At 46.3% G+C, this 16,156-nt stretch overlaps 1 protein-coding gene across 1 annotated transcript in view; it reads left to right on the forward strand.

The window, feature by feature from the left end:
• KIF15 (kinesin family member 15) overlaps positions 1-16,156 on the forward strand; it is a 438,779-nt gene that overhangs the window by 91,416 nt on the left and 331,207 nt on the right. Inside the window, exons 6-7 of the mRNA XM_063922408.1 lie at positions 12,765-12,862; positions 13,625-13,804. Coding sequence (XP_063778478.1) covers positions 12,765-12,862; positions 13,625-13,804 — 278 coding nt within the window. The remainder of the gene's footprint in view (positions 1-12,764; positions 12,863-13,624; positions 13,805-16,156) is intronic.

A 16,156-nucleotide genomic window follows, 5' to 3' on the forward strand; every position in this document is an offset into this window, starting at 1 on the left:
CTGTTAACTGGTTGCGTATATTCTAAGTTATATGGAATGATTGGTGTGGGCTGGTATGAATCTTGCCCTTAGATTTACAAAATCCTTTCCTCATATTGTCCATCTCCTCTGGGCACAGTTTCTCTAACTGAGGTCTGGAGGAGGGGCATAGAGGGAGGAGCCAGTGCACACACATACTAGAAGTTCTTTAGAGTGCCCATATCTCCTGCGGAGCCCGTCTATACCCCATGGTCCTTACGGAGTCCCCAGCATCCTCTACGGACTAGGAGAAAAAGATTTACCAGTAGGTTTAAAATCTTATTTTCTACCTAAGAAAATTCAAATTCAAGATGGAATCTCTCCGGGCAGTGATCTCCAGTCTGGAGGAGGGGGATTTTATGGTGTCGGTAGACATAAAGGATGCCTACTTACATGTTCCCATTTATCCTCCACATCAGGCTTACCTGAGGTTTGCAGTTCAGGATTGTCATTACCAATTTCAGACGTTGCCGTTTGGTCTGTCCACGGTTCCGAGGATTTTCACCAAAGTAATGGCCGAAATGATGGTTCTCCTGCGCAAGCAAGGAGTCACAATTATCCCGTACTTGGACGATCTCCTGATAAAGGCGAGATCCAAGGACCAATTACTACAGAACATTACGCTCTCCCTGACAATTCTGCAGCAACATGGTTGGCTCCTAAACTTGCCAAAATCACAGTTTGTTCCGACGAGACGGCTGTCGTTTTTTGGAATGATTCTGGACACAGAATTAGAGTTTTTCTTCCAGTGGAAAAGGCTCTGGAAATTCAGAACCTGGTCAAACAAATTCTGAAACCAGCAAAAGTATCGATCCATCAATGCACTCTGTTGCTGGGGAAGATAGTGGCGGCCTACGAGGCCATTCAGTTTGGCAGATTCCATGCCAGAGTGTTTCAGTGGGACCTGTTGGACAAGTGGTCCGGGTCCCATCTGCACATGCACCAAAGGATAATCCTGTCTTCCAAGACCAGAATCTCACTCCTGTGGTGGCTGCACAGCTCTCACTTCCTAGAGGGACGCAGGTTCGGGATCCAGGACTGGATCTTAGTGACCACGGATGCGAGTCTCCGAGGCTGTGGAGCAGTCACACGGGGGATAGCTTCCAGGGAAGATGGTCAAACCAGGAAATTTGTCTCCACATAAACGTTCTGGAGCTAAAGGCCATTTACAACGGCCTTCTGCAAAAGGAACATCTTCTTCGCAATCGGCCCGTCTTGATTCAGTCGGACAACCTAACATAAGTAGCGTACATAAACTGCCAGGGCGGAACAAAGAGCAGAGCGGCAATGGCAGAGGCCACAAAGGTTCTCCGCTGGGTAGAAAGGCATACAAGCGCTTTGTCAGCGATCTTCATTCCAGGAGTGGACAACTGGGAAGCAGACTTCCTCAGCAGACACTATCTCCATCCAGGAGAGTGGGGTCTTCATCAAGAGGTCTTTGCAGAAGTGACAAGTCTTTGGGGAATTCCTCAAATAGACATGATGGCGTCTCGCCTCAACAAGAAACCTCAGAGATATTGTTCCAGGCCGAGAGACCCTCAAGCAATAGCAGTGTACGCCCTAGTGACAGCGTGGGTGTTTCAGTCAGTGTATGTTTCCTCTGCTTCCACTTGTTCCAAAAGTAATGAAGATCATAAGAAGAACAAAGGTTCAAGCGATCCTCATTGTTCCAGACTGGCCAAGGAGGGCTTGGTATCCAGATCTTCTTCAGGAATTACTAATAGGAGATCTTTGGCCTCTTCCTCTGAGGGAGGATCTGTTACAGCAGGGGCCGTGCGTGTTCCAAGACTTACCGCAACTTCGTTTGATGGCTTGGCGGTTGAACGCTGGATCCTAGCCCAAAAGGGTATTCCCAAGGAAGTCATCCCCACTCTTATTCAGGCCAGGAAAGGAGTTACGTCTAAACATTACCACCGTATTTGGAGAAAATACGTGTCTTGGTGTGAATCCATGAAGGCTCCTACGGAAGAATTTCAGTTAGGACGTTTTCTCTATTTTCTACAAGCTGGTGTGGATGCGGGCCTAAAGTTGGGCTCAATTAAAGTACAAATTTCAGCCCTATCGGTTTTCTTCCAGAAACAATTGGCCTCCCTTCCAGAAGTTCAGACTTTTGCGACAGGCATGTTACACATCCAACCTCCATTTGTGCCCCCAGTGGCACCGTGGGATCTTAACTTGGTGTTGCAATTCCTTCAATCTCATTGGTTTGAACCTTTACAGAAGGTAGAGTTGAAATTCCTCACTTGGAAAGTGGTCATGCTGTTGGCCTTGGCATCCGCAAGGCGGGTGTCTGAATTAGCAGCCTTGTCTCACAAGAGCCCTTATTTGATCTTCCATTAAAGATAGAGCAGAGTTGAGGACTCGTCAGTAATTTCTGCCGAAAGTGGTTTCGTCGTTCCACTTGAACCAACCTATTGTGGTGCCAGTGGCTACTGACGCCTTGCTGGAATCTAAGTTTCTCGATGTAGTCAGCGCTTTGAAAATTTGTCGCCAGAACGGCTCAGTTTAGGAAAACTGAGGCCCTGTTTGTCTTGTATGCTCACAACAAGATTGGGGCTCCTGCTTCCAAGCAGACTATTGCGCGCTGGATCTGTCATACGATTCAGCATGCTTATTCTACGGCTGGATTGCCGTTACGGAAATTGGTGAAAGCCCATTCTACCAGAAAGGTGGGCTCGTCCTGGGCGGCTGCCAGGGGGGTCTCTGCATTACAACTTTGCAGAGCGGCTACTTGGTCGGGTTCAAACATCTTTGCGAAGTTCTACAAGTTTGATACCCTGGCTGATGAGGACCTCATGTTTGGTCAATCGGTGCTGCAGAGTCATCCGCACTCTCCCGCCCGTTCTAGAGCTTTGGTATAACCCCATGGTTCTTGATGTGACCCCAGCATCCTCTAGGACGTATGAGAAAATAGGATTTTAATACCTACCGGTAAATCCTTTTCTCTTAATCCGTGGAGGATGCTGGGCGCCCGTCCCTGTGCGTACTGCATCTGCAGTTTTTTGTTATGTTTCGACACATGTTGTGTTACGTTTTTAGTCAGCCTGTTGCTGACGTTGTTCATGCCGTTGACTTGCGTTATGTTGAATGTCATGTTGTACGGCGTGCTTGAGGTGTGAGCTGGTATGTATCTCACCTTATTTTAACAATAATTCCTTTTTCTCTAAATGTCCGTCTCCCTGGGCACAGTTCCTATAACTGGAGTCTGGAGGAGGGGCATAGAGGGAGGAGCCAGTTCACACCCTTTGAAAGTCTTAAAGTGCCCATGTCTCCTACGGATCCCGTCTATACCCCATGGTTCTTGATGTGACCCCAGCATCATGTACGGACTAAGAGAAAAGGATTTACCGGTAGGTATTAAAATCCTATTTTTGGATCTAAAATCCTTGAACCCTTGCCTAAAGGTTTTCAAGTTCCATGTGGAATACTTGCGAGCAGTGCTTGCAAACCTGGAACACTGGGAGCTTTTATTGCTCCATTTAGACCGCACCATCCAACTTCTGTCACACCATGCTTGGATCCTCAATTTGCAGAATTCCCACCTGGAGCCAACTTAGCGGCTCCTGTTGCTGGATACTGTGACCCGGAAAGGGGTTCTTCCCAGGTTCTCCTGCCTACTCGAATATCCATCCTTGCATACGATTGTTGGGAAAGATGGTAGCCTCATACAAGGCGATCCAGTATGGAAAGTTCCATTCCAGGACATTTCAATTTGATCTCCTGAGCAAGTGGTCCAGATCACATCTTCAGATGCACCGGATATTATGGCTGTCACCTCAGGCCAGGAGTTCCCTCCTGTGGTGGCTGCTGTCCTCCCACGTACTGGAATGCCGAAGTTTCGTGATCCAGGATAGGATACTCAGGACGTCTGCGAGGATGGGGAGCTGTAACCCAGGGGGCTCCGTTCCAGGGCAGGTGGTCAGCCCACGAAGCCCTCCTTCCGATCAACATTCTGGAACTTCGGGTGATCTACAGTGCACTGCTTCAGGCCTCTCCTCTGCTCAGGGATCACGCAATCCAAGTTCAGTCGGACAACGCCACAGCAGTGGTGTATATCAATCGACAAGGAGGGACAAAAAGCAGAGCCTGCATGCGAGAGGTGTCAAAGATACTCCTCTGGGCATAAAGAAATGCAAGAGCAATGTCTGCAATCTTCATTCTGGATGTGGACAACTGGGAAGCGAACTTCCTAAGTCGTCACGATCTCTACCCGGGGAAGTGGGGACTCCACCAGCAGGTGTTCCAGCAGGTCATCAACTGGTGGGGCTGCCCGCAAAACGACAAGATGGTCTCAACAAGAAGCTTCCCTGGTATTGCTCACAAACCAGGGACCCTCAGGCGGGGGCAGTGGATGCACTGTCGTCGCCTTGGCCTTACTGGCTGGTCTACCTGTTTCCTCTGATTCCGTTACTCCAGAACTCTGGGAGTCCAGGTAATTCTAATTGCCCCGGATTGGCCTCGGAGGGCGTGGTACGCAAATCTTCTGGCCATGTCCATGGAAGACCCTTGGCCTCTACCACTAAGAGATCTTCAACAAGGACCGTTCGTCTACCTGTGTGTATGTGGGGTGATTAGTGTGTATTTGCAAACATGTCTAGTGACTCTGTTTCATATGCTGCAGAGAATTTATCTTCTCAGGAGGATCCTATCCCATGTAATCAGGATTGCACTGTTGTAGCACAGATCCCAGCTAGAGAGCCGGAATGGTTAGCCTCTCTTAGGGGGACTATTTCTCAGATTTCTGAAATAGTTGCTGGAACTGAGCATGCCACTCAGGTACTGCAATCCTCTATGGTGGTATGGTCAGATACTGCTCCCTTAGGGTCCCCTGCGGTACTTTCTCACAAACGTACACTTGCTAACATTATGCAGAGTGACACGGACACCAATTCTGACAATACAGACGGTGAAGGGGATGTGTTGAGGGGGACGGCATCACTTGCTAAGGGGGTGCAGTTGATGATTGAGGCCGTACGTGATGTGTTGCACATTTCTGACACAACTCCTGAGCAGGTTGAGGAGGCCTTTTTCACGGATCGTAAAAAGCCCCCCTCACCTTCCCAGCATCTAATACCCCTTTCACACAGCCCAAAATTTCCCGGGTTAAAACACATGAACGCGCATCAACCCAGGAAATTTCTCATTGTGAAAGGGTACAGGGACAAAATCCCGGGATTTCTATCCCTGCATTTCAACACTGCAATCGACCAGGGTTGGTCCAGGGATGTTCCCTGGAACCTGGACAGTGTGAATGGTGCAGGGACATGTCCCACCTTCCTGGGTTGCCTCTGCTGATGCTGATTGGCTATTCAGGGCACTTCCTGTTCTTGTGTTTTTTTGAGACTCCCATTTTCAGAAAATGCAGGGCCATCCCGGGTTCAGTATGAAAGGTGCAGACCCTGGATGTCTCGGCTCCAAATGCTGGTATGAAAGGTGCCAACCCGGGAATGTCCCTGCATGAGCCCGTGGCAGTTTTCCCGGGTTTTGGCCCTGCATTTCTGGTGTGAAAGGGGTATAAGGAATTAAATGCTATCTTTGAAAAAGCCTGGGAAAATCCAGAGAAAAAATTCAAGATCCCTAAAAGGGTCTTGGTTGCTTTTCCCTTCCCATAGGAAGATAGAAAGAAGTGGGAGTCTCCGCCGATAGTTGACACCTCTGTCTCCAGGCTATCAAAACAGGTAGTTTTACCAGTCCCGGGATCTACCGCGTTGAAGGACCCGGCAGATCGCAAGGTGGATGCTACGCTTAAATCCATTTACACGGCTTCAGGGGCTATACTAGAATAAATATGTTTAGGGAGTAGTCCTCACTGGCGCCAAGCAGCTCAGATGCCACAGAATTCAAATAAATGTCACCACATTTAGCTATACATACAAAAAAACAGAATTTAGAAAACTGCAATACATCACAAGCGCTGAAAACATTAATACGACATCACCCGAACGTTCCTTTTTGGGTTGGATGGAATGTTCTTTTTATCTGGTGTTCTTCTTAGATTCAGACCATTTAGGTATAGGGACTCCAACAAAGGTAGTATGAAAAAAAAGATATAATAAAAAAACCAATGAGTAGTAAGCTTTTGTAAAAACCAAGGTAAATATAGGTGCCTTTTTATAGAGAATTGTTTAATCTTCTAGGGAACTATATAGAATCCAAAGCGTACCCCACTCACACTTTAAGCGGGGATATACAAGCACATCAAGGTTTCTTTATAAGAGTGGTGGCTTCTACCGTTTTCCAAACACCCAGTGCAGATCTCAAGGAGTTCAACCAAGTAAGACTATGGATGAGTTAGGTGTGAGAAGTTGATGCGTACCCCAACACTCACACTGGAAAGGCGGATATGAAACTCATCAAGGTATCTTTATCTTCTTAAAGAAGAAGTCGCGGTCCTGGTGTAGTGTATTTCAAATCACAGATCTGACCACAACAGCTCCAAATGGCTGGTTCCTCTGCAACAGGCTGGTAAGATGGTCCCTCTTCCACAGGCTGGTCAATGGTACAGGTTAGCAGGAAAGTCCCTCTGGCAGCTGGCTGGTCTCTGGGTGCAGGAATCCAGCATGCTCTCAGTGTGCAGAAAAGTCAACACACTATACTGTTTCTAGTAGCCCACTAGCCTGTCCTGTAAGTGAAGCCACGCGTGGCTTCACTTACATGACAGGCTAGTGGGCTACTAGAAACAGTATAGTGTGTTGACTTTTCTGCACACTGAGAGCATGCTGGATTCCTGCACCCAGAGACCAGCCAGCTGCCAGAGGGACTTTCCTGCTAACCTGTACCATTGACCAGCCTGTGGAAGAGGGACCATCTTACCAGCCTGTTGCAGAGGAACCAGCCATTTGGAGCTGTTGTGGTCAGATCTGTGATTTGAAATACACTACACCAGGACCGCGACTTCTTCTTTAAGAAGATAAAGATACCTTGATGAGTTTCATATCCGCCTTTCCAGTGTGAGTGTTGGGGTACGCATCAACTTCTCACACCTAACTCATCCATAGTCTTACTTGGTTGAACTCCTTGAGATCTGCACTGGGTGTTTGGAAAACGGTAGAAGCCACCACTCTTATAAAGAAACCTTGATGTGCTTGTATATCCCCGCTTAAAGTGTGAGTGGGGTACGCTTTGGATTCTATATAGTTCCCTAGAAGATTAAACAATTCTCTATAAAAGGCACCTATATTTACCTTGGTTTTTACAAAAGCTTACTACTCATTGGTTTTTTTATTATATCTTTTTTTTCAGGGGCTATACTGCCTACTATTGCTTGCGCATGGATTTCTAAAGTTATTGCCAGGTGGTCAATCACTCTGCAGGAGGACTTGACTACGATGGATACAGGTGACGTTGATTTATTTTTACGTAATATTCAGCGTTCTGCAGGGTTCATGGTAGATTCCATGAAGGACCTGGGTTCCATGGCTGAGGGGATCTCCTCCATGTCCGTCTCGGCTTGCAGGGGTCTCTGGCTGCGCCAATGGTCTGCGGATGCGGAATCCAGGAAAAGTGTGGAGGGCCTACCATATACAGGTCAGGCTCTCTTTGGGGAGGCGCTGGATGCGTGGATTGCCACGGCTGCCGCGGGTAAGTCTCCTTTTCGCCTTTCAGTTGCGCCAGCTACAAAGAAGCCTTTTACTCCTGCTACGTCACAGTCCTTTCGGCCCACGAGGCCTAGAAAGAACAAACAGTCTCACACCACCTTCAGAGGTGGTCGTGCTAAAGGAAAGAAGCCTGCTCCCGCAGGTTCCTAAGACCAGAAAAACCTTCACCTTTGAAAAAGCTGCAGGCTCTGCAGCGAAACGCGTTAGGCATTTCAGATCACCCACCACTGGGAAGCTGTATGAGATATATCCGGACCTTTAGTGGACTACTACTACCAGATGATCCATTCCAGCACATTGATGACACCGCAATTACCAACTCAGCAGTGAGGAATCCGCAACCTGGTGAGGACTAAGGACCCCAAAGATCCCATCCATATAAAGGGACGTCATTCAGAGGACTCCTTTCCTCCAGCGGTAATTATTGTGGTAACTATCACCAACAGAACTGTGCCACCAGTTCCAATGTTTATTCTGATCCAATCATCTGACGTCCACGCTAATTAAGGAACGGACATACACAAAATAGCTCCCCGGTGATCTGTATATTGATTTTATTATCATTTACCAATTTTATATTGCTTCGGCAATGCTGTGCACTTTTAATCATCCATGTTAATAAATAATTTGGTACCTTTTCTTTTCAGTCCATTCATCTCCATTTGTTCCTAGTGATATATATCGTTGTGTTGAATTCACATCTAATTTTTTTGATTCTAGCGCTGCTATTTTGTTTGTTATTTGTTGTTCCTAAGACCAGAAGCCTGCTTCTGGTACCTCAAAGTCCTCTGCATGACGGTGGACAGCTCAGCCTGGAGGAAGGTCAGGTGGGGGCAAGACTCCGGCATTTCAACCACGTCTGGATGTCATCAGGCCTGGACCCCTGGGTACAAGACATTGTGTCCAGGGGGTACAGGCTGGAGTTTCAAACTCTCCCACCTCACCGTTTCTTCAAATCAGGCTTGCCAACTCTGCTGGCAGACAGAAAAAAATTTCTGAAGGCTATCCGAAAATTGGTGGTGTCCGAGGTCATTGTTCCAGTTCCACCCCATCAGTGGAACAAGGGTTACTATTCGAACATTTTCATGGTACCGAAGCCGGATGTTTCGGTACGTCCAATTCTGAACCTAAAGTCTTTGAACCCTTATCTCAAGGAGTTCAAATTCAAGATGGAGTCTCTGAGAGCTGTCATCTCAGGACTGACAGAGGGGGAGTTCCTGATGTGCCTGGACTTCAAGGATGCGTACCTCCATATTCCCATTTTGTCGCCGCATCAGGCATATCTCAGGTTTGCGCTGTTGGACGATCACTATCCGTTTTAGGCGTTGCCGTTCGGCCTCTCCACAGCACCGAGGGTCTTCACCAAGGTGATGGCAGAGATGATGGTTCTTCTCCGCAAGCAAGGGGTGAACATAATTCTGTATCTGGACGACCTCGTCAAGGCGTCGTCCAGGGAGAAGTTGTTAAGATCCATTGCTCTCACGACACAATTGCTCAAGGACCACGGTTGGATCAAGAACCTTCCAAAGTCCCATCTGGAGCCGACAAGGAGGCTGTCTTTCCTTGGGATGATCCTAGATACGGAAGTGCAGAGGGTGTTTCAAATAATGGTCCCGGATGTCTTGAGGCCTACCCAGGTATCTGTTCATCAGTGCATACGCCTTCTGGGGAAGATGGTTGCCTCCTACGAGGCTCTCCAGTACGGAAGGTTTCATGCTCGATCCTTCCAGCTGGATCTCTTGGTCCAGTGGTCGGGATCTCACCTACACATGCACCAGAGGATACGTCTGTCACCGAAAACCAGGATTTCGCTCCTCTGGTAGCTACAACTACCACACCTTCTGGAAGGCAGAAGGTTCGGAGTTCAGGACTGGATCCTTCTCACCACAGATGCAAGTCTAAGAGGTTGGGGAGCAGTTGCTCAGGGGGAAACCTTCCAAGGAAGGTGGTCGAATCAAGAATCCCTTCTCCCAATAAACATCCTGGAGGTAAGAGCCGTGTACAACGGTCTTCTGCAAGCAGCACACCTTCTACAGGATCGGGCTGTTCGGGTGCAGTCGGACAACATGACCACAGTGGCCTACATAAACTGACAAGGTGGAACGAAGAGCAGGGCTGCCATGTCAGAGGTGTCAAAAATCCTCCTCTGCGCAGAAAGACACGCGATGGCGATGTCGACCATCTTCATTCCGGGAGTAGACAACTGTGAAGCAGACTTCCTCAGCAGACACTGTCTCCATCCAGGAGAGTGGGCCCTCCATCCGGAGGTGTTCGAGGAGGTAACCGGTTGGTGGTGGGTTCCTCACATAGACATGATGGCCTCCCACCTCAACAAGAAGGTACTGTTCCAGGTCGAGAGACCCACAGGCAGTGGCGGTGAATGCATTGGTAACACCGTGGGTGTTCACGTTAGTGTATGTGTTCCCTCCACTGTCTGATTCCAAGGGTTCTTCACCTGGTAAGAAGAACAAAGGTTCTGGCAATCCTCATTGCTCCGGACTGGCCAAGGACGGCTTGGTACGCGGATCTACTGGATCTTCTGCTGGAAGATCCATGGCCCTTACCTCTTCGGGAGGATCTGCTGCTGCAGGGGCCGTTCGCTTATCAAGACTTACCACAGCTACGTTGACGGCATGACGGTTGAGCGCCAGATCTTAGCTCGGAGGGGTATCCCGAGTGAAGTTATTCCTACCCTAATACAGGCTAGGAAGGGGGTAACGTCTAAACATTACTATCGAATTTGGAAAAATTATGTTTCTTGGTGTGAATCCAAGAAATTTCCTGCAGTGGAGTTTCAACGTGGGCGTTTTCTCCTTTTCCTGCAAGCAGGTGTGGATATGGGACTGAGATTGGGCTCCGTCAAGGTCCAGATCTCTGCTTTGTCCATTTTCTTCCAGAAACAGTTGGCTGTCCTCCCTGAGGTACAGACCTTTTTGAAAGCGGTTCTGCACATTCAGCCTCACTTTGTGGCGCCCCCTTGATGTTGTGTTGCAGTTCCTACAATCTGCTTGGTTTGAGCCTCTACAGGAGGCTGACATCAAGTTCCTCACGTGGAAGGCGGTCACTTTGTTAGTCTTGGCTTCTGCTCGACGAGTGTCTGAATTGGGGGCTTTGTCCTGTAAAAGCCCCTACCTGATCTTCCGTGAAGATAGGGCGGAACTTAGGACTCGTCCGTAGTTCCTGCCTAAGGTTGTATCGGCTTTCCATATCAACCAACATACAGTGGCTACTGACTCCTCATTTGCTTCAAAGGCCTTGGATGTTGTGAGGGCTTTGAAGATTTATGTGAAGAGGACGGCTCGTCATAGAAAATCTGACTGTTTGTCCTCTATGATCCCAAGAAAATTGGGTGTCCTGCTTCTAAGCAATCGATTTAGCGCTGGATCAGGTTCACAATCCAGCATGCGTATTCTATGGTAGGATTACCGTGTCCAAAATCTGTAAAGGCCCACTCTACTCGTAAGGTGTGCTCTTCCTGGGCGGTTGCCTGTGGGGTCTCGGCTGTACAACTTTGCCGAGCGGCTGCTTGGTCTGGGTCGAACACGTTTGCTAGGTTTTACAAGTTCGTTACTTTGGCCTCTGATGACCTCAAGTTTGGTCAAGCAGTCTTGCAGGAGCCTCTGCGCTCTCCCTCCCGTTCTGTGAGCTTTGGTACATCCCCATGGTACTAATATGGACCCCAGCATCCTCTAGGACGTAAGAGAAAATAGGATTTAAATTACCTACCGGTAAATCCTTTTCTCGTAGTCCGTAGAGGATGCTGGGCGCCCGCCCAGCGCTGCGTTTTCCTGCATTGGTTTTATAGTTCAGTACTGCCTGGTTCCTAGGTAAGTTCTGCGTTCTTTACTGTTTAAGTACTGTTTCAGCTGTTGCTGAGTTTTTCGGCATGTTCGCCGGATTTGCCTGTTGTGTGAGCTGGTATGAATCTCGCCACTATCTGTGTAATTCCTTCTCTCGAAGTATGTTGTCTCTCAGTTTCTAGACTGAGTCTGGTAGGAGGGGCATAGAGGGAGGAGCCAGCCCACACTATTAAACTCTTAAAGTGCCAACGGCTCCTGGTGGACCCGTCTATACCCCATGGTACTAATATGGACCCCAGCATACTCTATGGACTACGAGAAAAGGATTTACCGGTCGGCAATTAAAATCCTAATATATATATATATATATTATTATTATTATTTTTTTTCTCTATCTCTCTTTTTATTTTTATTTTTATTATTATTTTTATTTATTTTTTTACTAGTCCAGTGCAGTTTTATTGTTTGAAATATTTTCTGCATTGTCACTGTGACTGGCTGTGCCTGCATCTGCTGTGTGGATTTAACTTTCATAGTATCCCTCCTATTGCTATCACAGTATTCTGTACCCTGGGGGGGCTATGTGCGTCAAGGTCTTGTATATAGTGCTACGCAGTACATACTGTTTAGTGTGTGTATTTCAGTCACCTCATACCGCTTTAATTCTCGGTTTGTGTCCTGTTTTTAATGTCCCATAACTCTGAGTTATTTGCAGGTATTGTATTTGTCTGGCTTTATTGTACTGTTCCGCTCTGCAGATACGTTTTTTTATAATACCTGCAACAAAGGGTGTGCAATCCGCGGACGCTCCTTTGTGCTAGATGTGACAAGTGTTTAAGTTGGCCTGAAGTGTAGTTAGAATGCCTTGGGAGAGAGGGAGGGGACTTGGGAGACCGATTTCCGTGAAGGTCAACCTTCGGATTAAGTTTTGTTCGAATCAGAGTAAAAATAGCGGAGATGGAATATGAGCTAGTGTTAGTTGGCGTGTACAGGGAACCCACAAAATCTCAGGGGACTAGTTTGGGGAGAATAGATGTAAGATAATGTATAGCCTGAAAGTATGGCAACCTATGTTGAGGCCTAAAGCTATAATTTTCCATGGCGTCATTAAAAGTAAGCAGGAACTTAGAAGCTAATGTATAAGTTAAACTTCTTCATTGCTGTATAATCACTAACCAAACCTATAGAAGAACTTTGTATCAATCATCTTTGCAAAGGGTGATAAATAGAATATACGGAGACTTGATTTTTCTGTAATCTTGCCCAATCATACACTGAAGACCACACTACATTTACCCTGTTATTTTATGGCACTTACTATAGTTAATGTTGCCTTTTTCTTTTTTAGGACCATCCGATTCTGATAATTTTACTCATAACTTGAGAGGGGTTATTCCTAGGAGCTTTGAATATCTGTTTTTCTTAATCAATCGTGAAAAGGAAAAGGCAAGTATATTTTATGATCCGTAATTCCCTATATGAAACTCTTGAATACCTATTACATACTGTTTAATGAAACACTTGAAGGACCCATAATCAAACTTTAATTAAGTTACTTAATACGGTTAGTAATGAAATGCAGACTAAACTGAATCCTACAACATGTTCTCCTGAAACAGACTAGAAAATAAAGCTTCAAGTAAGCTTAAACCTCAGTGGGCAGTCCATTGCATCTCTCCATTACTATTGTACAGTATATTTGTGTAGTTTGTGCGAAAGATCTGACACTATTGCATTATTACAGAGGCTGCAAATTGACACTATCTGTTAAATGTTCTGTATACCTTGGGCCAGAAGGTGCCATATTGATATTTGCATTGTGTTGAAAACTTGTGCAGCCATTCAAACAAATGTAGTTTTTTTTGCGGTTGTTGTGTTTTATTTTTGATTTATTTATTTATTTATTTATTTATTTTGGGGGGGGGGGATTTTATGTAGTTTCTGTTATTGATCAGTTTATACAACACTCCTAAGGTGAGTGATGCTGTTTAAGTGTTAGGTTTTATTTTTACAATTAAATATTAAATATGGCTTTTAACTGCCCATCATATTTTTATTATATTTTCCCTTTCTGGAGATCTTATTTTTGGTTCTCTATGTCATACAAGCTATTGTTGTCTTCTATCCTGATCGTGAATTTATAATTTTCTTCAATTTCCTGAGCCTGTCTGCTAAATATGATTTTAACATTGTTTTATTACTTTTCAGGCTGGTGATGGGAAAAGCTTCTTGTGTAAATGTTCATTTATTGAAATCTACAATGAACAGATATTTGACTTGCTAGAGTCTGCGTCAGCCGTCCTCTTGCTCAGGGAACATATAAAGAAGGGAGTCTTTGTTGTGGGCGCTATAGAGCAGGTTGTGACCTCTGCTGCTGAGGCATATCAGGTATGTTTTTTTTTTTAAATCCCTCTGGCCTAGCTAATGGAGGGCAATAACGCAAATAGAATGCCACATTTGCCTCACCTAAGGACAATTCTGCTCGTTATTTTAACAATAATTAGTCAATGTTTGTGCCTGTGTTAATTGTTCTTTGTTTTCTTTTTGTTTTTCATTTGCCCATCCAGCCATTTCCATAAATTTCAGTGTAAACCTTTTATCCCTTCTGCGTGTCGGTATGTATGTGCATTTAGAGAAAAATTAGCTAAAACTGATCCTGTACACATCTCAGTTTACAACATGGTAGCAGAACTAATATTATGGCAAAGTACATGGGTGATATGTGACAGTGATTTAATTGCTGATACAAAATGCATGCCCGAAGCATGGCGAGTGAACACAGTACAGTAATGGTGCTTGTTTGTGGCAGAAAAATTACAAATAAATAAAATTGTCTACTTTTTTTTTTGTGTTGACCATTTTCATGTTGACCTTTTTGACCCTCTCGACCTACTGCATGTCTACTATTTGTGGTAGACCTATTGAGTGTAGACCTTTTTAGTGCAAATCTAATAATCCACACCCTCCTTATTATATCATAGTTTTTAGGATTGTGACAATGCATCTCAATGTGACTTATTACCACTAAGCTAAAAATATGGGACTGATGAATTGAACAGAAAAACGTTTATGGAGAGTAACTTGCGTCTTTTCTTAATGCGTATGCGCCAGAGCAGAATACAATTGCGTGTGATGCAGATCCTTTTGCAATAGTCTTATCTCACATTGCTGCTGAAGGAGCATTACTCAGCTATATAGGTGCATTTGCTCATGGGAAAAACTGTGGCAGAGCCCAAGATGGCGGCTGCTTATTCTGAGGTCCGGCCAGTGTCTGTGTCTACCTCAGGAAGCAGCTGTAAGAGGACCGATTCATTGATCTTGAGTGTCCATGTTGAGCCTGATCCATCAGCTACCGTCTGTCACACGAGGCTGAGCTCCTCCCGGCCCTGTGGGGATACAGATGCCATCTTGCTGATCTTTGTATCAACATCTAACTGTCTGTTACACTGCTACTGTCTGTTACACTGCTACTGCTTTCTTCATCAGGGTTGTAGGTGGTTGAGAGTACCGGCACCAAACCGTTAAAGCTGGTGGCTGCAATTACCTCACCTACTGGAGGGCCGCAGGTTCGGGATTCAGGACTGGATCCTTCGGACCATGGATGCAAGTCTCCGGGGCTGGGGCGCAGTCACTCAAGGGGAAACCTTCCAAGGAAGGTGGTCAAGTCTGGAAGCCGGCCTGCCTATAAACATTCTGGAACGAAGAGCTGTCTAAAACGGTCTTTTCCAAGCGGCCCATCTTCTTAGAAATCGGGCCGTTCAAGTGCAGTCGGACAATGTAACGCCAAAGAGCAGAGCTGCAATGCCAGAGGTAACAAGAATCATCCTCTGGACGGAAAAACGTGTATTGGCGCTGTCAGCAATCTTAATTCTGGGAGTAGACAACTGGAAAGCGGACTTCCACAGCAGACACGATCTCCATCCAGGAGAGTGGGATCTACATCCGGAGGTGTTCAAGGAGGTAACAGATCTTTGGGGCGTACCCAAAATAGACATGATGGCTTCTAGTCTCAACAAGAAGCTTTGGCGATATTGTTCCAGGTCGAGGGACCCGCAAGCACTGGCGGTGGACGCCCTAGTGACTCCGTGGGTGTTCCAGTCGGTGTACGTGTTTCCTCCACTTCCACTCATTCCAAGAGTTCTAAAACTCATAAGGAGAACAAGAGTTCAAGCAATCCTCATTGCTCCGGACTGGCCAAGAAGGGCTTGGTATGCGGATCCTCTGGATCTACTGCTAGAAGAGCCGAGGGCTCTTCCTCTTTGGTATATTAGCTCAGAAGGGCATTCCGAACAAGGTTATTCCTACCCTGATACAGGCTAGGAAAGGAGTAACGTCTAAACACTACCATCGTGTTTGGGAAAAATATGTATCTTGGTGTGAGTCCAAGACGTTTCCTATGGTGGAGTTTCAACTGGGATGGTTTCTCCTCTTCCTGCAAGCAGGTGTGGATATGGGCCTGAGATTAGGTTCCATAAAGGTCCAGATTTCAGCCCTATCCATTTTCTTCCAGAAACAGTTGGCTGCCCTCCCTGAGGTTCAGACATTTTTGAAGGGTGTTCTGCACATCCACCCTCTCTTTGTACCGCCTACGCGCCCTAGGATCTTAACGTGGTGTTGCAGTTCCTCCAGTCGGACTGGTTTGAGCCTCTGCAGGAGGTCGATGTCAAGTTTCTCACGTGGCAGGCTGTCACTTTGTTGGTCTTAGCTAATGCTAGACGTGTATCTGAGTTGGGGGCTTTG

Source organism: Pseudophryne corroboree, chromosome 5 (assembly GCF_028390025.1).
Source record: "Pseudophryne corroboree isolate aPseCor3 chromosome 5, aPseCor3.hap2, whole genome shotgun sequence".
Taxonomy (NCBI): Eukaryota; Metazoa; Chordata; class Amphibia; order Anura; family Myobatrachidae; genus Pseudophryne; species Pseudophryne corroboree.